The following is a 25,083-nucleotide window of genomic DNA, read 5'->3' as shown; positions in this document are numbered from 1 at the left end:
CCACAAGTAGATATACTAGACGACATTCTACCTAGAAACTGTCCATATTGAATAAATCATTTATCCTGAAATATTCTTCATTTTAAGAAGATAGGTATTTTGTTGAGTTAATGTTTAACAATGTTCAAGTTTCAATGATCAGTATCATTTAGTTGAGTAATTCAAGTCACTTTGTGTTCCAATTCTTTTAAAAATATTACTCTGAATTTTCTGAAAGACCTTGTAAACAGAATTTGGTTATCTCAATGGCTGTAAGCATGAGCTTACAGAATACTCTGCTGAACACAAATTCCATTTTAAAATTCAAGTGTTTGGTATAGTTTACGGAATGTGGTTTGTTCTTTTATGTCGAGGTCAAAGTTTAAATAGTATTTTTGCAAAAGACTTATTATGTACATTTCCTTATACAGTAACAGAAAACAAAAAGTATGTATTTAAGTGCAGCATGAAAGGAGACACACCGCCCACAGCTGCTCTGGTCTCTGGCGAACCATTCAGAGAGGCTCCAGTTTCACTTGATTCCTATGAAACACATGTTGATCATTTATAGTACAAATGCTTCAATGAACTTTGACAAATTGGAGCTAAAAAAGCTACAGGTGTTCTTCATTTTAATTTGCACTTAGTAGCCACCTGTAGAACTACTATATACATGGGTCCTTTCATTATATAATTAAGAGACCATTTATCTATCCATCTACTCTGTTAAAAATTTCTTGATGTATTACTAAGCTGTGCAGATATATTAACTTACATATTGTTTTCTGGTAAAGAATTCAAAACCTTTTGAAAGTTATCTTCACTAATTTTTGGGAGATCTAAAATTATTCTAATCCCAATGTCTTCTATAGATTTACAATTATTTAGAATATGGTTTGATATAAGACAGTGATATACTTGGAGTATAGGCAAAAGTGATTCTTAAGGCTCTATTATTTTCACCGAAGAAAGCTTTCATTTTAAAATAATCTGCAGGTGACTTAATAAAGAGCTACAGCTCAGTCAGAGCTATTTTAGAAGAGAGTTGATATTATTTAGTGCTTTATGGATATTCACATGTGAACACTCTGGGCAACCCAGAAAAAAATATTCTCGACTCCATTTTGCAGATATCATAGACAATGATCTAGCCTTTGAATCAAACTACATATCTTCTTTATTATGATCATCATTATCATCATCATTATTTACTATATTTAAAAGTAAATCCAGTCAGTACTTTTCATAGACTATTTTCTGTCTCTATGAACACAAAATCCCTGCTGGCTGCCAGACATTTTGAATAGAGAGTGTTTAGCTGAAACTTGAAACTTTTAGACTTCTCCTCAGTTGTTATTATTGCTTTTTGTAACTTTCAATAATAGCACAAACATGTTGGTTGGAGTTGTAGTTACTATTCATTTGTATATGCTTCTCATAAAAAAATAGTAGGCAAATCTTGAACTTCTTGGTACTGCTTTTTAGAATAACATATTTAATTGCTTGAATACTGCATTCCATATCAATATTAATTTTTGAGGATGTCTTTGGAAATAATTTTATGTGAACTGCATATAAATTAAAATAATGTTGTACTAATATAGAAAAGATTTTATGTTACTATGTAATATCGATAATATAATTAATATAATTGTTGATGTCTTCATATTTATGTATATATACATATATGTATATATATATATATATATATATATATATATATATATATATATACATCATTTCAAATCATGCTTCAGGGTAACCCAATTCATCAATATTCACTTTTATTAGCTCTCAAGTTCTCTGTATATAGAGCTTGATAAAGTGCAGGGTATAGTTCTTACCACAGAATTAGGATAATGAATACTCTTTAGTTATTATGACTTTGACTCTGTGACAAGACAAATTTCATATACTTCAATTATGTACATTATTATACAGAGAAAATAAAGCTAAAATGAGTTTATTTTTTAAATGTCTTATTTGCTCCAGCCTTCTTAATTTCTTTAAGTTATACTAAGTGTTCTTCTGTATAATCAGCCCTGGGGTACGAAGTCAGGCTATTCAGTGTCATCGACAAGGAAGTTTCTGTTGGTGCCACAGAAGCATGTCGTTCATCAGCTTACAAACAGGCAACACAATGTATGGTTGTATCGCCATTTTTATACATTTCTACTCAGAGATTCTTCAAAACTGTTAGTGTTGAACGCACATCTAGCCGACAAATACTCTGATCACTTGACTCTGTGGTTCGAAACCATCGTGGGTGCAACCTGTGCCTGTGCCAGTGTGGGCAGGTGAAAAAGATACTCTATAACTTCGTATGTGAGGTTGTACTTTGAAATTTCCTTTTCACTTTTTGCAAACTGAAGATCGCGGTACAATTTAAATCGCCTTGAGTTTTCTCAGAGAGCTACTGTGCGTGGGATAAAGGCTGAGCAGTCTCTACAGTGTCACGAGGTTACCGTTCAGCTGTTCAGGATCAGTAGATGATATCTTGACACTCATAAAACAGAGGATTCAAAACCCAGGAGCATGCGTGGAAGTGCAGATCATTATGACAGTCTTGGAAGTCATCCATGAGAAACATCAGCACCACGCTGGAGGACAAAATAACACTACCAAATGAACATCTACAGCTTTTGTCCAAAGTGAAATCCAGTACAAAGGGAAAGTGTATTCTGAAACACGTGCGCTAGAATAATAATAATTTTATATTTGGCTTACTTCAAAAAGAATTAACGACCTCAAAAAACTTGCATGATGTATTTTCTTAGACATTTTAAAATACATAATATTTAATTCTATATAAAACAAACAACTATCTTATGGGATGGTTTTCCTACAACCAGCCATCCATAAACCGATCAACTCAGTTAGCGAGACAAAGCCTAGGAAGCATTTCTTTTGCCCAATTCATTTCAGAAGCAAGAGGGATGATTTCAGCTCCTGGGATCTGAAAATTCTGTCTTCTCCTTGTAACTTTGGTCCGAATTTTACATGGTCGTTTCTTCCCATTCAAGTTCCACATCACCTATACAGTAAGACAGTAAGATGTCAAAGACAGTATTGTGACCAACAGTTCAAAGGTTTGAATTCTTTTCTATTTTTGAGGTTATACTTATATTACTTCTGCCTTCCCTCTCCTCCCTCAATAACCCCCACCCCCACATACTCCTTTTGCTCTTTGTCAAATTCATGGCCTCTTTATGCCCACCATGAATTGTTGTTGGATTTTTTTAATGGTGAAACATGATCAAGACTGCAAAGGCTATTATCATAACTCAGGTAATAAAGAAATGAAAAACATGACTCAGGTACTCAACTAGCTTCTGAAGTATTTTAGTAATTGTAGTTATGCTGAAGTAAACAGTCCTGCAGTAGACAGTAAGCTAGTGAATCGTGTGTACCCTGTGTTTGCCCACCTTCCATGGCATCCAGAGAGTCCATCTTCTGAAGTGTGGAGTAATTTACAAAACAGACGGGCTGATGACCTCCTTTATTTGATAAAAGATCCAGAATGCACTGGTGTAAGAAGATATACTGTGCCTGGACAACAAGGAACAAACATTGAGATGAATGACAGGGTGTCAATGTTTCTTCTAAAGTGGGTTATACTGATACCATGGCAGATGAACTGAATCTGACACAGGCAAAGTTAGAAACAGAGTTATAGTTTACAAATTATTTTCTTCTATTTCCATCATAAGATTTGCTAAAATTCATGTGGCTTCTTATTGGCTCCAGAGGTTGTTTCATTAGGTGTTTGCTACTAACTGCCAAGTGTTAATATATTCTGTCCTGCTGTATTGAAAAAGTAGCTGTGTGTTATATGAAAAATTTACATGTGAGCTTCCTCTCTCCCAAAGGACATAATTGAGTAATTTCTGTATATTTAAAAATGCCTTTCTTTTAAAGACATAGATGTCATATTTATTTTTGAATGTTATGAGTGAGTATTTTCATATACCTAATAGTACTTTTAAAATATCCTTGGTAATTCTGCAAATTACTGGGACATTTGACTGGCCCAATGTAAAAGACTGTTTTTCAATTTGTGAATACAAGTTAGTTGGCTATTGAAGTATCTTAATGCAGAAGCACTGGGAAAAGACTTCTAATATTCCAACTGCATGTCAAAATTGAACCCATTGGTATCTACATGGTCAATGCTAATGCCAACCTGTTAGCATTGCTGGACCATTGTTCAGACTATGAAAGTGTATATTTTAAACCATACTTACTCTTCCCAACAGAATATGTCTGGTGTTAAAAGAATATCATTAAATGTCTTACTAAATAGACAAACCTTATTTTGAGAAAACACTTAAAAATGATAATTTTAAATGGTTATAGTCCTATCAGTTAACATAATGCTTTGTCATGCTTTTGGGAGGGTTTCAGTTGCGGTCCTTTGCTGGAGTTGTTTACCACTAACAGCAGTATTTATTTCTTTGTGGACTCTAAAACCTTTCCAGTAAACCTTCACCACTAGAAGGGCATCTCTATGCGAACTCTTGGATATTCAGTGCTAAATTCCAATTGGCCATAACAGTTCGTGGAACATAGCAATTGTGTAATAAATATTTGTTTTCTTCATCTCATTTAATTTGTGCAGCTACCCAATCTTTTCCATTTGAGGGCAGATATAATTTAGAGAACATGAAAAAGTCATTAGAGATCAAGTTTTGTACTCACAGATGATCAAATTACAGCATTTGATTTTGTTAAGACATGAAGTCTAGTCAGGAAGTAACAATTCTACTGAAATTTTCAGTACGTTCCTTGTCACAAGAACAATGTCCCTCAAATTTAGAGCATGCAGTGAATACCATTATTAATAGAAAACCGACACAACAGAATTATTTTAAAGAATAATTTATGCTCATGAACTTTGATATCTTTCAAAAGCACATTTGAACTTGAAGTCACATTTGATATTTGAGGATTTGAGCTGTCAGGAACTCATCTTCTCTGCTGGAAAGAATGATGACTGTAAACTCTGCCAGGAGAGCAAGCCAAGCTGCGAGATAGTCCTGCGGGCTTCAAGAACCTTCTGGCATCGTGTGTTGTTGCCAAGAAGCAATGGGATGTCATGAAAATTGCTGTTTCTACCTTTAACAACCATACTATACTACCTTAAGAATTCATTTTTTTTTCCACTGATGCTCAATCCCCCTGGTCCCAGGAATCCCAAAACCTGCATGGGGAGATTTAAAGGACATAACATACATAAAATATATAGCAAAAATATGATTAGTTATTTTTTCTTCTGCCGCATAAGTTTATGCCAGCTAACCGCCAGGAGAACCCAAAGCAGGAAAGAAAGTAATCCACAACAGCCATTAATCAAGGCATCACTAGCCTTTCAGGAGGTAACAACGCTTCAGATCCTGCTCTCAGAATGGCCATTTGGATGTCTCTTTCTCTTAGTGATGATCTGTGTCCCTTCGGTGACTTTCAGTGGCAGGATGTTGCTGGGCTTCCTGCCTTCCCACTCCTGTATTCACTCACTGGAGTGCGTGCTGAGACAGGAACATCCCTCACAGAAACTGAAATCACTCCTCAGTGTAACAGGAGAAAATAAGCTGTGGCTCTTCGGCAAGGCAACCCCATTTCATAAGGACTGGAGACAGGTTATGGTCATTTTTTTTTCTGTTTTTTATTACAGAGAAAAGCTAGATAGGGCATAACTTCAGGTAACTAAGACAGATGAGCGCTTTAGAGTACTGGTTTCCTGCAAGGAGAGGATGCAGGGAAATCTTGTAGGACAGGTACTGCATCCTGGACAGGATACTTGGTGCTTTAGATATTTGTTTTTACTCAGTGAGGATAGCATGCTTGGATAAATGATAAAGCTCGATAAAGCAAAACAGCTTAAAGTCTCAGAGCCAAAAAAAAAAAAAAAAAAAAATCAGAGCTCAATTCCGAGCTCCGTTCTGACTTTGAAACATCCTATTTAAATGACTAAGAAACTTTGAACGTTCTATTCCCTTATCCAACCCGAGTTTACTCCAGCTGGCTATCAAATGGGATTGAAGAAGTTCATAACATATATCAAGTACTGAGCTGGGAATATTTTAATTGGTGTTCTTCATTAAACACTCTTCACAAAGGTCACTTCCACAAAGTTGCAAAGTCTGGCGAGGGAGTCAGTTCTTAGTGTTTGAAGATGGAATCCAGTAAACAATCAGTTCCACTCTGTCCTAGACAAGAGAGCCAACTACTCATTCTGTCAATGCTGTTGGATGCCAGTATTTACCCTTAAGGATGTGAGAAGAAAATGTTAGTTTTCTTTCTATCCTTATTTCTATTTTTTTAAACTAAAATAAAGTGGGAGATTGAGTTTTTATCATGGCTAAGAGTTTGGGCTGATATTGGAGTCCTTATAAGACCCCAAGATAAGGAGCAATCATCTGATTTGTAGGGGCCTACAATAAAATGCATGTGCTGTCTTTTACCATTGCCTATATTGATGGGGGAGAGGCCCCACTACTAGTTGAAGAGCTACAGGCAGTCAATGGCGGCAGAGGGAAAGAGAGCCAGCTATCCTTAAGATTGCCAAAGTTTAGTTTAATTGGTTATCCCTAACCCCATGTTCACACAGGCAACACTAGTTGGACTCAGAAGGGGTGTGTGTGTGTGTGTGTGTGTGTGTGTGTGTGTGTGTGAATAATAATTATAGAAAACGAGGATGGCATTCTAGAATTACAGAATTTCGAATTATAGAAAATAAATCCATGAGCAGGAAACGGTGGTGGGAATTTTGTGTCTATAATGTGTTAAACAATGTAATAATAGTGACTTTGGATTAAACTTGTCAAAAGTTGTTTCATCCAAATTAATCAGTGGTGTAAAAATTAAACCAAATGAATGGAGCCTTTGAGTTTGGGGATCTCTAGACTATCTGGGTAGCGTACTCATGAAGGCAGCCCGTGTCACATGTCGTTTTCTGTTTCCGCCCACGTCACATGTCGTTTTCTGTTTCTGAAGCAGTTTGAGGGAAGAATGATAATCTGCCTGCTTGTCCCCTGTCAGCACACAAGGGGACAGGCATGGGCATGATCTAACTTTAGCTAGCTAATCCTTCCAAAATTGGAGTGGCGGTGAAGGTGTCCTACAAAAGCACTGGAGGTTAAAATGTATAGTTTACATGCAAGCTCCAGTGAATGAGCAGAAATATGCGTGGATGCTCGGTGCTCTTCATGCTTCTAAGGCAATGCTGTGCTATATCACAAGGTGGAAATAACAGCACCATGAACACTAATGCTATAATAGGGCATGCAGAAAACCTCATCACTCCTTTTTTTTTTTTTAAACCTTTATTTATTTGATGCGTATGGATGTTTCCTGCCTGTATGTCTGCACACCAGGTGTGCGCAGTGCTGGAGGAGGCCATAGAGGGTGTTGGCTTCTCTGCGACTTGAGTTACAGAAGGCTGTGGGTGCTTAGAATTGAGTCCAATCCTCTAGAAGAGTGGCCAGTGCTCTTAACTGCTGATCCATCTTCTTTTCTCCTTTTAAAAATTGTAACTACTAAAAGTATGCTTAAGGAATTTTTCTCCATACGGTTTCTCTGAAGAAAGCATGTACTTATATGAAACCCAAATGATTAGCATCAGTTTTAGAGAAGTGTCCCCTCCCTCCTTGATCTTCCATGTCTTCCAACTTCTTACTTTCCTTACACTGTATAATTTACATAGCTGTACAATTTATTTGCGAAAAAGAAATGATTTGTGCTGGATTTAAGTAGTTAAAACATTGTCCCAAATAAGCACTGGGCATCTGAAGTCTATGGCATCAGCTCCCTAAAACAGAGAATGTTTCACGGGATGGCATCACAGCTCTGCAGTCCAAAAGTATTGAGAGGCACGCCAAGTATGAGAAATGTTGCAAAAAAAACCCCGAAACTTCCTTTGATATTGTCAATGCACATTCGCCTAAGGACTCTGAGACATTCCACATTCAAAAGTCGGTTCCTCTCTCACATTTAGCACCAACTCTGCTTTCTCAGGTCTTAGTAAGTTTGGTAACACTTGTATTTCGGCTTGTACTTTGGAAAACATTGATGCAAAAGACCTTTGCATTGACATGGTAGAAAAAAAAAATCTATGTATTTATGCAGCGTACAGTCAAGTGAAAAGAACTAGACAGGAACAACTTGTAGGTTTTAGTTAAAGAGATGGAAGTTTGAGTCTTGGTTTTAACCCCTTGAAGTATCACTTCCCTTCTGGGAACTTCCGCTTCCTTGCATATAAAGTAGAGCCAGTGAAATCTAGCCTGATACTTGGTTTTCTGCCCCTGATCTACAGATAAGGATTATACAGAGACTACATAAAACAGTTTCTATAGAGGATCTGATATGTTACTAGGAGCACATTGGTCTCATTTCCACTATGCTGTGTACTTCAATAATGACAAAAGAAATCTGTATTATAGATATCTTATCCAAAGTAGTAAGTAAAAAAATTCCCTACTTATTCAGCTGATAACACACTCCAATAATCCCTAACACTAATATGCAACAGTCATAAATTCATACAAATGAAATATACACAAACTCATTAAAGTCAATATTTTAGTCATTTTCTTCCAACTATAGCCTTTAGCGCCTTTTGAAGAAATCCCTCTGAATTTATTTTCTACACTTTTCAAAGTCACTAAGTGTTAAATACTAAACCATGTTGTAAGTTGTTTTCTACACACCCACCAGCAGCACTAATTAGGATGTACAGTCAGTGAAAGTACCCAGGCACATAGTTCTCCTATACTCTTATCCCTCTTCCCCTCGCTTGATGTTTATATTAGAGGAGAACAGTTTGTCATGATGAATGCAGGCTGGGTCAGAAAGATGCTCCCATGTACAAAGGCTAGAGCTGGCAACCATGAATTGATCATCAGCTTAGGTATCTTACCAGGTTCTGTACCATGCACATTCTCTCACTCCTCAGTTCAGCTACTAGTCCATATATGTCCACAAAGTCATGGTCATTTATGTGCTGTGTTAAGTGGTCCAGAGCAATGAAAACTCCCGTCCTTCCAACCCCAGCGCTGCAATGAGAACAAGATCGTGGGGGTCATTTGTCAGCAAAGGCTGAGTCATGTTGATGGTGTAGATAGACAGTCATGATATCTGATACAGATACATCCTGAGAAGTTTCTTTTCTTATCTTGATATATGGAGATTCTCTGGTTATTGATTTTTATCAGAACTAGGTTTACATAAAGGATGATGCTGTGTTCTGTTGCTTGGTTTTTGTTGTTGTTGTTTTTTTGTTTTTTGTTTTTTGTTTTTTTGTTTTTTTTTTTTGTAATCAGAAATATACACACACATGCCAGTGGTGGGCTGAGAGTTTTTAAACAATTTGGAAACCTCTGAAAAGCATCATCTCGTCCTAGATTTAAAAAATAAACTGTGCTGATAGAGATTTAACTTTGCCTTGTGACACATGCACCAGTCATTACTCTTCGAGCATTTGGACTTTTCGTAAGCTACAGTCTGGTATATCCTAGCCAACGAAATGCTTGGAAACTATCAGCTATTGAAATCCATCTTCTATAAGAAAATGAAACCATCTCATGACATAACAAGGCCTCATCAGATTGTAGGGCACTCCAAGCGTTGGTGAGTTCTATAGCATGTTACTTACCTGCAGTGCACAATCATAGGGGTTGCGTCGTGTGCTCTGCTTGTTCGCACCAACTTCACAAAGTGAATTAGAGGGGTGGTGTTTTCAGGAACCCCATGCTCAGGCCAACCGGTGAAGTTACACTGCCGGACAGTCATGCAGTCTCCATGCTAGGCGAGTTGGCAGATTAATGGACGATAACATGAGTTAAAAGGATAGGCCGGACAAAGGTGACCAATGTCTTAGCATTCATGGGGTACTTCATAAATTCTGCTCACAGGATTTCTAATGGAATCTTTTACTGGTAGAGTGAACAGTGGCAGAGTTTTTGCTTAGCACACAGAAGACTCTGGGTTCAACCCAGTGCAAAACAAAAGAAGAAAGGGGAGATATTGTGTGTTATAGACGCATATAAATTTATGTATGAATGGTATCAGTAAAAAAGCTTCAAACATTTGGATGTAAATCATAAAATATACTGAAATGTAGCAAGAAATTCTGCAGGGCTTAGATTTGAAACAATTTTTACATAAAACAAGTCCATAAAGACATTATCTATATAAAACAATTGAGTAGTGTGTTAGAACAGGAAAGATCTTATGTAAAGAGTTAATTACATAATAAGACAGTTGTTGCTGGTACTATCTCTTCTCTGGTTGTTCTGGATTAAAAAGAAAATCAAGAGGCTAGGAGGTGGCTGCCATGAGAACATGAGAAACAGCTTTCATGTCCCCAGCATCCACATGAATAGCCAGGCATGGTGACATATTTCTGTAAACCCAATACTGTGGCAGTGGGCAGGCAGTGTCAGACACAAATGGACCACTGAAGCTCATTGGCCACCCAGCCTAAACAAGTTGATATGCTCCAGGTTCAGTGTGAGTCTCTGGAAATATAAATGTGACAACCAATGAAACATTGACCGCTGGCCATTTGTATACTCAAGCCTGTGTACCTACATGTACAGGCTGAACCGGTGCACATAGTACATGTAAATCTGTACATAAGTACATGAACCACACATCACACACACACACACACACACACACACACACACACACACACCCTCAAGTTTTTAGGACTCAGAGACGAATGTTATGAAAAACTGCTATCTTCAATAATAAAGTTTCTCACATAAAGGAAACCCAGTATTCCAATAATTTTTTCCTTTTCCTACTTATGTTTCAACCTATGAGTTTGATGTTAATTGTTTGATATAAACTGTAATCACATGATTCAATATGAGACATTAACATGTATACTGTAGTGCGTACATCAAATCAAGACATTTATAAAGCAATGAAAAAGCATGGTCAAATACATATGTGTATGAATAAGGGATAATTCAAGTATTAATTTCACTTTATACATTTAAGTCAGTCATATTTTATATCATATTCCTTTTTTCTCTCTCTTTTTTAAATTTTATCTTACCCTTTCAATTTTCAGATCCCTGATGGTCCAGTCGATCTGAATGTCCTCCATAAGCTTTGTAATCACTATGTCTCCAAAGACTGTCACTGGCTTGTTGTCCTCTGGCCAATACTGATGGCATCTGATCTACATGCAGAGAAAATCAGCAGTCATGATCCACTGTGATATTCTTTACAATAATCAATGCTACTAAGTCGAGGCTGCATAGTACACAGTTTTAGTTGATAACCTATACACAGCACTAGTGGAAATATTCACAAATAACAACATAGTCATAAAACAGCACATGGTTGAAGATAATGTCATAGAACTCACCCGTCCTTTCTCAAAACACTGTGTGAGCATTACCAATGTTTTCGCTCTTGTTTCCCACACCATTCTCCAAAAATCTCCAACTGTTCCTGGTAATGGGCCTTGGGTGGCAATAAACTCATTGGGACATAAGTATCCCTAGAAGGATGCAATTCCACACAAAGCATCATTATTTACATTCAAGTAACATATTTTTACTTTTGAGTAATACTAGAAATATGTTAGTTGTAAAATGATGTGATTACTTAAAAGTATTATCTACCTTTGAATAGTGAATAATCTTAGATACTCCAACATTTGAATATGAGCTAGAACCACAACCAATTTAATGTAGTGTTAGTGCTTTGATAATAGACTGCGTATAGGGCATTAGATAAACAGATGAACTGAATAATATCTCCAGAGGAAGGAGAGAAGGAGAAGAAGGCTTACAGATAAGGGAATGCATATGGAAAATCAGTCACTCAAATTGACTACATTAAATTTGAATTATTAGATATTCCAGTTGGAATGCTATACAACTAGGCATCTGCAGTTGGAATTTAGGAAGACATTCTAAGTGGAAGATAGTATGATATAAAATCATCAGAATGGATGAGAACATCAGGAATGCAAGTTTAAGAGGAGATGGTAAATTCAAGGATTATAATCTCGATCCTTCCCATTCCCAGGGCTGGAGGTCAAGCTGACGGGAGACTATCAGTGTGCAATAGATGAGAGAGAGTCCAAACTTCCAACAGACTTAATGAAAGGGCAAATGAGCTGATATTAGGTGAAAGTTTCCTGAGTAGTTAGCCGGCGATCTCATAAACAGCAGGATTTTGTTTGTGTGTGTATTTGTTTGTTTGTTTGAGCCTCCTTCGCATCAAGCATGATTTGAATAGTCTGAATAGCTACAGAAGAAGGATGGGGGATGAGCACAGAATGGAAGACTGGAGTGTGAATGGGGCACAGACCTACAGGGAAAAAGTATAATGGGGTAGATGTGTAATCCCAGCACTGGAGGTGCGGAGGCAGGAGGATCAGGAGTTACCACTGTTATCCAGCGAGTTCCAGGCCATCCTAATGCACAAGAAGCCTTGTCTCAAAAACAAATGAGGTGGGAATGGAGGCTGGAGAGATGTCTCAACAGTTAAGAAAGCTTTTTAATCATCCAGAAGGTTTTGTTTCTAACACCCACATCACTTGTACTGCTCACAAGCACCTATAACTCAAGCTCCAAGGTATTCGAGGCCTCTTCTGGCTACCATAAGCAGCCACCCCAACACAGGCATGCACATAAATACATATGGACATAAAATTAAAAAGTTAAAACAATTTAACAGAAGAAGGCTACAACAGGATGAATATGAAAATTGAAAGCTCTGATATAAAATTATAATATTTCTTTTGTCAGATGTAATATGAAATTTCATATTATAAGATTCACAATATGGTTGCTTAGTGTCTCAAAGAATAACACTAATGGTTCAAAAGAGAGAAAGACAATGGGCCGATTAGAGTCTAGTGTGGTTTATCTTGGCTATGGCAAAAAGAGTAAGTCTATAGATGCAGAGGAAGAATTGCAGGCAGTTTTTTCATTGTGCCCATTGTATCAGGGAAATGGTATCGCCATCAGATTTAGGTGGACACGTGGGACAGGCCTTGGAGCTGAGTGAAAGAATGAAGAAATCCTGAGAGTGGGGACTTGAATGGATTAGTGAACTGTGGCGTGGTTGAAAAACTCTGGTTAAAGTGGGTGTGGTCATGAATATTTCCCCAATCCTGTCTAGTGGAATTGAAAACTCAGAGTTTTCTATACACGTGATGGGATAATTATCAAGACAGAGAGAAGAAGAGAGATCACTAAAGAAATAGAAGACGGAAGGAACAAAATAATGGAATGTGAAGTATAAACTTCAGAAGAAGGTGAAGTATTGGTTGGAATGGAAAAGACTGAAATTCCGAGAAGATTTATGCGTTAGAGGTTACAGTAGAGAGGGGGAGCTGTCAAGTTCCAGTGAGGTGGGAAGAAAGATGTGGAAGATTGTGGAGAGGCTGCACTGCGGGGCGAGAACAGGTCTGTGCTGTGAACATTGTGATGATGTCAACCAGAGGGCAAGCCACTGGGAGAGATCGTGGCAGTAAATCAACGTTCGGAATGGATTTTGAGATCACCAAGAGTTAGGGGAGGGGTGGTGTTGGGAGAGCATCAGCACCCCTGGATTTAAATCTAAGAATCATTGAGGTACCAGTAAAACAAAAAGAAGCAGATATGATACGTGTAATTTTAAAAATGCTCTGGCTAGGCTCTAGAATCAATAGTGGCCCTTTCCTCCTTGCCCGGCCTTCTGGCCCTGGTTCCTGTGGCTGGCTTGCTAAGCTACCTGAATTTGTCCTTCCTGAGAATAGCTGGAGCTAGAGCTGGACTGACCACCCCGGGGGTGGGCTACATCAACCACCAATGTGGATTGCCCTGGTGCTGCTTGTATTTTGATGCTAATTCGCCCTCTCTTGCCCACCTAAGTTGTCGCAAATTGAAAACACCAGGCAGCCTTAATATTTAATACCAGCCAGATTCGTATTGGTAAATCTTCAACCCCAAAATGCCTGTGCAAAGAACATATTTAATATTTAAAAACTGCACACCTAGACTGGGCAGATCTACCACTACACTACTCTATTCCCCAGCTATGAGATCCCTTGCTACTTGAGGCTCCTCCAGGACACATGGTTCTGTTCCATCTTCCACCTCCTCTTCCTCTATCTTTTCCTCTCTCTGCCCCTCTGTCTCTATCTTTCCTCTCTCCTTCTCTAAAACATGCTGCCCCACCTCTCCCTTCCGTTGCCCAATCACAGGCTGTAGCCTTTATTTGACCAGTAAAAATGGGGAGAAGGTTCACATGGAATCACCTAAGTACAAAATCTGCCCCTCTTCAGGAAGCAGAATTAGCATCAAAATACAAACAGCACTAGGGCAATCCACAGCACAGATACTGTGTCTTGTACTTGATATCACAGACTCAAGTTAGTAGATTCAGTGAGGAGGGGGAGGCATAGGCAGCGAAGAATGAGGCAGCTTAGTCCTTTATGTTTAGTGAGTGTGGGTGAGGACATAGGTTTGGAAGGAGGTATCCTTAGCGGGGAACTAGGTTGGATACTAATTAGTATCACACACTATGAATTATACTCCATTCTGCAAAAGGTCAAGCATAAATACATAAAAATAGTATTATTCCTTTAAAAGTTTTAGTTAAGTGTTTACAAAAAAAAGAAGAAATCACACTAAGTCATCCACATTTTGCTCCTTGCTTTTCAAAGAGGACAAGTAGATTTATGCCTTTTTCTTTGTTTGTTTCTGGTTGAGGCAGCTCAATGAATACTAAGGAGATGGGAAAAGCTGTTGCCCAATGGGAAATGCTCGAGACACTTCCCTCACATCTTATTAGAGTTGTGGAAGCTCTCTGTTTCTTTCTACTAATTTAGCTGCTTGTTTTACATAATGGCGTATAAAATTCACTTCCTCTGAGAAGAAACCTATTAGCTAGAAAGCTTTCCCCAAATTGGAATATACAGTTTAACTGGTTTTAACGATGTATAATAAAGTCTGGGCTGGGGAGATGGCTCAGCGGTGAAGAGACTGGCTGCTTGCTCTTCCAGAGGTCTTGAGTTCAATTCCCTGTAACCAAATGGTGACTCACAACCATCTGTGATGGGCCCTCGTGCCCTCAACAGTGTACTCATAAATGAAAAAAAAAAATCTTTTAAAAAAGAAGAAGAAATAAAGTCTAAGTTTCATTGTGTAGTTCAGGGCTCATCATCATTATTGACTGTACAGGGCAGGTTTTATGGCTACCCTTAAGTTGGTTTCTAAGATTTGCCTGGGGTTACTAGTCAAGAAGTATAATGTGGACTGTAAGTAAATACCCACTTCAGTCAAAGTAACATGCATTCATTAGGTGCTTCTGGTGTGATTAGTCACGTGCACACATTAACTTCTTTAAACCTGCAGCTGTTTTAGTGTTTTTCAAAATTAAATATTGTATTTATTTACATCCCTAATGTTGCCCCCTGCCCTCGCAGTTCCCCCTCCCCAGAGTTCTTTCCCCATACCCCCACCTTAACCTTTGAGAGAGTGCCCCCCCCCGCCACTCCAGATCCAGGCAGCCTACTTCTCTGGGGCATCAAGTCTCTACAGGATTAGGCACACCCTCTCCCACTGAGACCAGACCAGGCTGTCCTCGGTTACATATGTGCCTGGGGTCAAGGACCAGCCAGCATATGCTCTTTGGTTGGTGGTTCAGTCTCTGGGAGCTCCCGGGGGTCCAGGTTAGTTGACACTGTGAGTCTTCCTATGGGATTGTTCCTCATTTATAGATACAGAATTTTGGAGTGCCTAGGGTCACAGACATAGAAGGACAGAGAAAGAAGGCCTACCCATGTTCTGAAGAACATGCACAATAGTCTCACCTACTTCATTAGAAGTGCCCACATTAGTGAATCTATTTGCTCACTGTGGCTTAAGTTCCACACATCGTAGAACATGTCAAAAAAGTAATTTAACTATTGCCAACAAATTATTTAATCCCTCTTAGTAACTCCAAATGTAACATGTTATTCTTAATAATGCACACACATGCAAATGTGGATTAAAAGCTGTTGATGGAGAATTCCTGGTTTCCATGATTGGCAGCAGATCCTTCCTATTGTCCCCAAGATGCCATTTTACCATTGGTCCCACAGAACTCTTTCTAGTTATATTGGTACAATTAGCTGCCTATGAGACTGCAGTCTCTCATCTCCTTCCTTTCTCACAGTACACCTTTTATCAAAATTTTATGGCCTGTCACTAAGTCCTGGAAAAAGAAACACAATTCCCCAGCCTGGACCAGGACAGAGGAACTTGGGTATGTACTGTCACATGTGTCCAGTGATAGATCCTGGTTTTAAATAACTCCTAAATGTCACCTGCTCCTACCTGTCCTTTCCTGGAGCCTGCTGTCCTTCACACAGACAAATTATTTCGCCACCTTTAGTCTTCTTCCCTTGGCTCCCAGATCCAAGGAATTGACATTTAAGACCATTCTGGCCTCTGTCTCTTGCTCTTCAGTATGCTTCATCAACTTTGAAGCGTAAAAACAGAACTGAAGTGTCACATGTTTTCTGAGATAAAGGAAGCCCCAGTTTGGAGGTGAAGACGTGAGGAATATCATGGCATCATGGCTATGTATTTGTCTTTGTTCTGGTATCTCCAGTAATGGATATATTCCTGGCAAGTATTAGCAATGCCATATACTTGCACAATGCACATATAGACCTGCTTTCACATTAAGTTCCTTCACCTGTTCCTGATTGCTATGTAAGTCACAGGAATTTTTCTTTTTACAGGATTTCATATATTTTAACATCACCTTATTATAACAGAATATGTTATAATAAACTAGGCTTCCTAGTTAAGCAAAAGATTGCTTAAACAATCTTTTCTTTAAAATATATTTTTCACACACACACACACACACACACACACACACACATATATATATATATATATATATATATATATATATATATATATATATATATATATTATATGTTTTGTGTATATAAGTGCTTTGAGTATATGCACATTGTGCATTCCAGTCCCAGAGGAGACTGTCATGGCTGCTGGAAAAGAACCTGAGTCTTATGTAAGAAACATAGGAGCTCTTAACTACTGAGTCATCTCGCCAGTCCATACTTAAACCATCTTATCATTTGCTAATACTTGTGTACTGACAACTATAATATTTAGAGAGAACATTAGCATTTTATAAATATTGCTCTGCTATGTGATCTGTATGTTTCTGCCATGCTTACTAGAACTCCCTGGTTTCCCTTCTTATATTTTTTTCTTTTAAATTCAAATTAGATTCTTGTCTCACACAACACATCCCAACCACAGTCTTTCCTCCCTCTATTCCTCCCAGCTCTGCCCCCTGGAACTTCCTTCTCTCCAGATCCACTCCTCCTCCTCTTCAGAAAGGAGCCAACCTCCAAGAGACAAGAACCAAATATGACAAAAGCAGATACAAGAATGCAAAGCAAGGGGGCTGGTGAGATGGCTCAGTGGGTAAGAGCACCCAACTGCTCTTCCAAAGGTGCAGAGTTCAAATCCCAGCAACCACATGGTGGCTCAAACCATCCTTAACGAGACCTGGAAAGTCTGAAGACTGCTACAGTGTACTTACATATAATAAATAAATAAAATCTTAAAAAAAAAAAAGAATGCAAAGTAAAAGCCCTTATATAGAAGCTATACACGGCAACCCAATAAGAGAAAAAGATTCCCAAGAATATGTAAGAGTCAGAGACATTCCTGTTCCCACTGCTAGGAGTTCCACAAAAATACCACGCTAACAGCTATAAGATATACACTGATGACCAGGGGTATAAGGCCTAGTCTACAGTTAAAATTAGTAAGCATAGAACGTCAGTATACGATTGAGAGAAGAATTTCATATCACAAGGACTCAATTATTTGATAAATGAATAAAACCTTGCAATAGTATACTCATGGTCATTTGAATAAAGACCTAAAGATCTACTTCAAAATTGAATGCAATCCATACCTTCTCTAGACCCTCTCTTAAATGCTATGTAGAGAAGTCTTTGCTTCTTCATTATTTAGTCCCTTGACAGTAGGACCCAATATATGATTGTAATTTTAGAGTTACTATTGACTAGTAAAGAATTACTATATAATCTACACATATACAACTTCACAAAAGCTTAGAAACAATAAATAAAGTATAGTATGCAAGGCAAAATATAGAGTATTGTAGAATATCCTCAAATAAACTGGAATAAATTGAAGGAAGTAACAGTTCAGTGAGTAGGAAAATACCTAGGAATAGGAAAATAATATAAAACTGGAAAGTGGGCAAAGCAGAGAAAATCTTCCAGTATCTGTAGGCTCATAAGACAATAATGATTAAGCCATTTCCTACTGAAGCCAGTAGGAGAAAACATAAAGGGACTACCTTGAAATCACATAATAGAGTTGTTTAGAGATGAAGTCATCTCCTTTGGGAGAAAAATTAATGAATTGACCCTGGAGACACTAACAATTAACTTCTACTGGTATTTAGAAAACGTTCTGAGGTGAATGTCTCATTAAAGGACTAAATGTGCTCTTTCCACTCTCAAAATGTAAGAATGTGTCAGCCAAGCTGAGGTCCTTGATGAAATAGAGATTTCTGAGTACCCAGCATGGTGAACACTATTGACCACTATTGACCGTAAAGGGAAAAAAAAAAAAAAAAAAAAAAAAAAAAACAGTTGTGAAAAAGAGGACCTGAGAACAAATTGGCTTCATTCCATCTTCAGTCTGGCTTAGTAAGAATTTATCACTTCTGTTTTGCAAGAGACTACACTGAGTACATTACAATTGTCTCCATGTGGATCCACTCATGTTTACCAAGTGGCTACATGAAGTATACATATTACATCATGATCATTCCTTTGATGGACCTCATATCTCACAGGGAAAGGTATATAACAAGTTTTTACACTCTATGAGCATGACTGTCTGTTTGACTGATGTGTCGCTGACAGAGAGATTAGCTGACCTTGTGTTTGGAGAATATATTAACCAAGCATGTAAAATGGTGCAAAGATCAGGTACAGTAAGAGGAAGAAATTTTCTGCCTGCACGGAACTAGTGCAATACATGATTAATCAAAAGCCTGTCTAACCCCCATCTCTGAAATAACATGTGCCTCAGGTTGCGATTGGGAAAACACCATTTTTCCATGCCACGATGTCTAAATGAATTTGCTGTCTTAAAGATCTGAAATATTTAGGATTCATCCTCTATCAAAACATATTATCTATGAAAATTGTAACTCACAGAAACATAGCTGGCATTAATGTAATCGGACCCCGGGATGCTTACATCAGCGATCAGCTTCACTCTGTTATTATTGTCTGAGAAAAAAAAAAAAGGAAAGGAAACCATAATTGGATTTTTAAATTCCCAAGACCTGTATACCGTGAACATAATATAAAAGTTCACAACCTAATAATCCCAACTCATATATGAGTATGACATTTTAAAAAATACTCCCTCCTGTCCCAATATTTTTATTACACCAAAATATCAATTAACAAGATCATGGATATACTTATAAAATTCCCACACACATTATTATAAAATTAACTACAAATATTACATGCCACATTCTCTACTCTGAAACATTTTTATTTACTTAATCTTTCTAAATAATCATAAATATATTTAGATTGTGCTCTTAAAATGACATATAGACTTTTTAATATAGCACACCTATTTAATTATGGCTTAAACTAATCCCACTTGTTATTCAAAATACTGGAAAACATAATGAAGCTTATAACATGGCTGGAAAACTGCATTTGTACAACATATTGCCACGAACAAAATCCCCAGATCCACAGGTACTGCTTTCATATCTTGAAAGATACAACATTTTCATATTTTCCCTTTACAAATTGTACGCTAAGGCTATAAGCAGATTTTTGCATCGACATAACAGTCTATTAAATATTTATTTTATTATAACCAAATTTTGATTTTTTAAATTAGGCTTTCTGGATTACTTGCTATTTATTTCTGTTGTTCATTATACTAATATTTATATTTTTTACAAGTTCATCCAAAGACTCTCCAGAAACTTGAATGAATTTTTCTAATTTACATTTTAGTATTTTGGTGTTTCTTGTACTCAGTTTTCTTGTTTTTAGGAAGGGAAAATATAGGTTTACCTTTATTATTTATTATAATCTGGAACATAATAGTCCCATTTAAAAAAATACCATTCGGGGCTGGTGAGATGGCTCAGTGGGTAAGAGCACCCGACTGCTCTTCCGACGGTTCGGAGTTCAAATCCCAGCAACCACATGGTGGCTCATAACCATCCGTAACAAGATCTGGCACCCTCTCCTGGAGTGTCTGAAGACAGCTACAATGTACTGTACTTACATATAATAAATAAATAAATCTAAAAATATACCATTCATTTCTCTTTAATTTAAAATATTACATCATATACTAGATTATATATTTAGGTCTAGTTTTAAACCATTTCTCTCACATACTTTGCCTACTCTTTCTTTCATATAACATTTCAAGTTATTCTCCAGACTATTTTAAAGAAATGTCATCACTGTGCCCTGTGATGCTTTTTCAAAAGGAATACCAGAAATTTTCTTGGGGGTGACTACCAAGTTAATTTTATACCTGTAAAGTCTACTGATAACTTCAAACATGGGAATCTCAAAATATCTTTGACTGAATGATTCAGGGGTTGTGCAGCTAAGGGACCAGTACATACTTAGTCTTTGCCAGATTCTGGGGGTATAAGGAAAGCTGTAGGGCTTTGTTGTCTTCATTGAGGAAAACTAAGAAGAGGATTGGGTGTGTAGCCATACAGAGGAGACTTGAGTGAACCACTTAGCTTCTCTGATTGTTACTGGCATCAACTGTTCTATGCAGTTATCATACTTACTTTGTTTAACTCTCTTGAAGAAATGTGAAGGCTTCCAGGAAATATTTTGGACTTTTCTCAAGTTCTCCAACTTAAAGCATATACCAGTAGATACCAATATTAATTGTTAAAAATGTTTTAGTTATATTGTGAGAAGTTATGACCAATGCATTTCGATCTAGAGACTCCTCACGTTTAAACAAATTTCTGCAAATTATCTGTGTGTCAGTGAGACTGAGCTTTTATGATTAGCTTTGTACTCCACATAGGGAAGCCATTGTGATGCTGTTCACTTAATATGATTGCTTATAATGAACTGAGTTCATAGCATGCTAAACCTTTTCTCATGGTATTTGGAGATTAAGGTCATAGTGTCCTGTCAGACAGAGATTTGGAAATCATGTCTGCAAGTATTTGCTGCTAATTCTAGAATCCCAAAGCCCTGTAAACTAATATCTTCCAAAAGGCACTGTGATATTTGAAATTCTCCTTCTGACATTACTCTGGGGAAAAACAACAGTACCCAAAGCTGGCTCAAGCAAAACTCCAGACTCTATTGAAATATTTTCATTCACTTCAAGGAAAGACACAATCATCCAGTTTTATGTTTTGCATGCAAGCCCAATGGCAACACATAACCACGAATCTTGTTTGTGTGACTGTCTCTGACTGGGCTTGTGTATGAAAATATGCTGTCCTTCCTACAGACATGACTGTGACATTACAAATGGACTTCTAGCTCTAGTGAGGGATGGAAAATTGCTGTCTTCAGAATTTAGTGCCCCAGGAGGTATCACAGTCCTATCCACTCAGAAAGTTATGAGCATTGAAAAGAAAATGATCTATTGATTACACGCCATGAGGGCTGAATGCTTCATGTGGTGTAGTAGTGGATAAGGTGACTTAAGTGATGATTTTTCTGAATCTTCTGATGGTCTTAGGAGGAACAGACAGTCAAGTGGTTTGTTGGTGGTCACAAAGAGAGACAGCCACAAAAGAGAATTACTTCCCAGGAAGCCACTCTTGTCCTCTCTCGTCATAAAAGTAATATGAATATGGACTAAATTTTCTTTCAGACAGAATGGGGATAATTAATCAAGACCTCATTGCAAATGGATGAAACAATAGAACTCAAGAACTCAAATTTTCATACTTCAAGTTCAAAACACCTTAGAGATTATTTAGACTTATTTGAGTTACTTTACATGTGTTGACACATTGCAAATCAGTCCCTCATAATGGAACTAGACCTCAACACTAGTGAACTCATGGTAATGGCCTTTTGATAAGAATATAATATTTATTTACAAAGAGTGCTACTTCGATAAGCATGCTGCAAGCAGTCTCGAAGAAATTTAGTGGAAACATATAGCAACATGGGTATCCCCACTTAAGCTTAATGTGTGTCCAACAGAAGTTAATGTTCTTAAAGTTAGAATAGAAGGCATGCTGAGAAAGGTCATGACTTCAGACATTTAGAGACTATCAGTCATATACGGTACTTGTCACCCAACAGGTTTCTCGTCTTGCTGCTGAAGTCATTTCCTTATGATTTATTTTGTTGCAGAAAGAATCTCCAGGAGTTAATGCTATTTGTTCTTCTTTCTATTCTACTTTCTGGGCACTGCAAGGTTGTGTGGGTCATAGCCTCTGACATCACAGACCTCTAAATCTGGTTGCCTTTCTGAATAATTTACCCTTTAGTATCACCCTGTGTTCTGTTTTTTTTTTTTTTTTTTTTTCCCGTTTAAATTACTTATGGGGTTATAGTCTCCTCTAAACTAGCATTTTTCAAGACCTATAGGAATTTCTTTAATATGTTTATTTATTTATGTAATTGCTTGTTTGTTTTTTTTGTTGTTGTTGTTGTTTTGTTTTGTTTTGTTTTGTTTTTGTTTTTGTTTTGAGACAGGGTTTCTCTGTGTAGCCCTGGCTGTCCTGGAACTCACTCTGTAGACCAGCCTGGCCTTGAACTCAGAAATCCACCTGCCTCTGCCTCCCAAGTGCTGGAATTAAAGACGTGTGCCACCACGCCTGGCTTCTTGTTCGTTTTTATTGCAGCACTAGGTATATGCATGTTTCGAAACCTTCTATCAATGAACTACTTTCCCAGTTCTTTGTAAGACCATTTTAGAAATAAAGGTAGGGTCTGAGTAAGTTGCTTGGGTCTCTCTTGAATTCCTTAGGTAGAGAAGACTGTTCTTGAACTTTCAGTCTTCATTCTCAAGCCTTCCAGTCACTTGAGATTACAAGGCTGAATCACCTTGTGTCCCAGTGTATACTGGAATAAGTTTCAGAGCATCACAATTCTTAATTTCTTAATATAAAATGCTTTGGATTGGAATTCCATCAACTGGTGAGTCATTCTTGAAAGACCACAACAGATATATTAGAAATACAGGGATATCAAATATTCCTTTATGAGCCATTGTCAATTCTTAAAAAAAATAAATACTGTTTGTTTACTTGAATTGAAAAGTGGAGTGGTCCTACAGCAAGGTGCACCTCTGCCTCTCTGCAGAAAAGAATTCCAGTCAACAGATGTTGACTCTGATCACCAACTCGCATTTTGCAAGGCATTTTTATGTTCCAGAAAACCACTATTCTCCTAAGGAAAGCTAATATACAAAGCTAAGTGTTAATTTCCCTTCTGTTTGAGCCATGCTCTATAGGAAGATGTTAAAGGGGTTAAATTACAAAGCTGAAAAGCAGGTTGATCTACAGTTTCTTGCACCTGCATAAAGGAAACTTGGGTGAACAAACTGGAAACCATGTAAATTAAGTTTAGTAATTAAGAACAAAGCAAATGTGATACAACTTGAAAGTCACCATTAATGAACTATACTATTGTAATTCAATGAAATGTGTAAGAAAACATTAAATAAACGCAAAGCATTAAGATGGTGGCCACTTTTGAATACTTCATAGTCAGGCTATAAAAGAGAACTGCACCTACATGGTTTTATGTTGGGAAAGCGATTTTTTGCTCTGTTCCAAGGGAGATCAGCATCAGTTGAGGAGAGATCTTGAAGAAATTTTGGTAATTCCTATGGAAAAAAAATCGCAAAGTTTAAACTTGGTAAATATAAAATTCTGCCCACTAAAACCCAATTTCTTTTCTTCTAAACCCTTCAGTTGTTTAGTGTGTGTGTGTGTGTGTGTGTGTGTGTGTGTGTGTGTGTGTGTGTGTGTGTTCATACGTGTGTGTTCATCTACATGTTACAGGATAGAGGACAACCTTGGGTGTCATTTTCCAGGTGCCATAGACCAATTTTATTTTATTAAAATTCTCTTTGGACTGAAACTTGCTAAGACTGAGGCAAGTCTGGCCAGCTAGCCTTGGGGACATATCTCTGCCCACCTTCCCAAGGTTGGGGATTATAAATACCTGCCACCATGGGCAACTTTTGACATAAGTTCTAGGTATCCAATTCAGGTTTCGATGTTTGCAGGGATAGTCTACTGAGTTATCATTTCAGCCATAGATTATTTAAAATTATTTTTTAATTTTGTGTATTTGGTACTGGACATTGAATTCTGGTGTGCAATCTCTACTGAAGAGGCCACATTTTTAATTTTTAATTAAGAACTCCTATCATAGATATAGGAACAAGGTCAAATGAATGGTAAAGATTTTCCCTAAATGTCCCCATTACTATTCCAAGTGATTTTTATCAGTTAGACTATGACTCTCCCTTGAGATAATTTCATTGAACTCTTGACTGCACTAAGTGGCCACATGCTACCCATGGCTTCATCAGATGTACACAACTCTTCTTTAATATGTTAATACCCCTTTAGAGGGAAAAAGGGAGTTGAATGATTTATTTTTTGTTTTTTCTCCCCAGACAGTGTGATTTCATGCCTATTAATTGGCGCTACCCTGGCCAGTTTGAGACAATGTCAAAGGTCAATACTGCACTCAGTTGGCCTTGTTAAATTGATAATGGAATGTAAAGGTGAGATTTAGAATGATCAGAGCCAGACGAAGGGTCAGGGAGACCTCCTGTTGGCATTTGAGAGAAAAATGCTGCACTCTATCTTGCTCTTTCTCATGCAAGCATCTTTAAGGAGGCTGGTGTGAGAACTTGTGTGGATTATTTGTAGGACAGATGATGGCTACTCATAAGACTATTTCAGGTGATGTAAAGAAATTAAACATGCTTTTCCATTTGAATGAAATTATAGATTATTTTTTATTCAAGAATTCTCCTTTCTCTATTCTTCTGACGAGAGAGAGAGAGAGAG

The 25,083-nt window shown here is 37.5% G+C and overlaps 1 protein-coding gene across 1 annotated transcript in view; it reads right to left on the bottom strand.

The window, feature by feature from the left end:
* Nucleotides 1–2,975: 2,975 nt before the first annotated feature.
* Nucleotides 2,976–25,083, bottom strand: part of Ptprq (protein tyrosine phosphatase receptor type Q) — a 188,705-nt gene continuing 166,597 nt past the window's right edge. Inside the window, exons 38-45 of the mRNA XM_021205432.1 lie at nt 23,792–23,882; nt 19,221–19,297; nt 11,357–11,491; nt 11,042–11,167; nt 9,629–9,777; nt 8,894–9,029; nt 3,405–3,528; nt 2,976–3,013 (exon numbers count right to left, since the gene is read on the bottom strand). Of these exons, the coding sequence (XP_021061091.1) occupies nt 2,976–3,013; nt 3,405–3,528; nt 8,894–9,029; nt 9,629–9,777; nt 11,042–11,167; nt 11,357–11,491; nt 19,221–19,297; nt 23,792–23,882 (876 nt within the window). The remainder of the gene's footprint in view (nt 3,014–3,404; nt 3,529–8,893; nt 9,030–9,628; nt 9,778–11,041; nt 11,168–11,356; nt 11,492–19,220; nt 19,298–23,791; nt 23,883–25,083) is intronic.

This window comes from Mus pahari, chromosome 9 (genome assembly GCF_900095145.1).
Source record: "Mus pahari chromosome 9, PAHARI_EIJ_v1.1, whole genome shotgun sequence".
Classification (NCBI taxonomy): domain Eukaryota; kingdom Metazoa; phylum Chordata; class Mammalia; order Rodentia; family Muridae; genus Mus; species Mus pahari.
The sequence above is the reverse complement of the archived record's forward strand: the minus strand, read 5'-3'. Positions and strand labels throughout refer to the sequence as shown.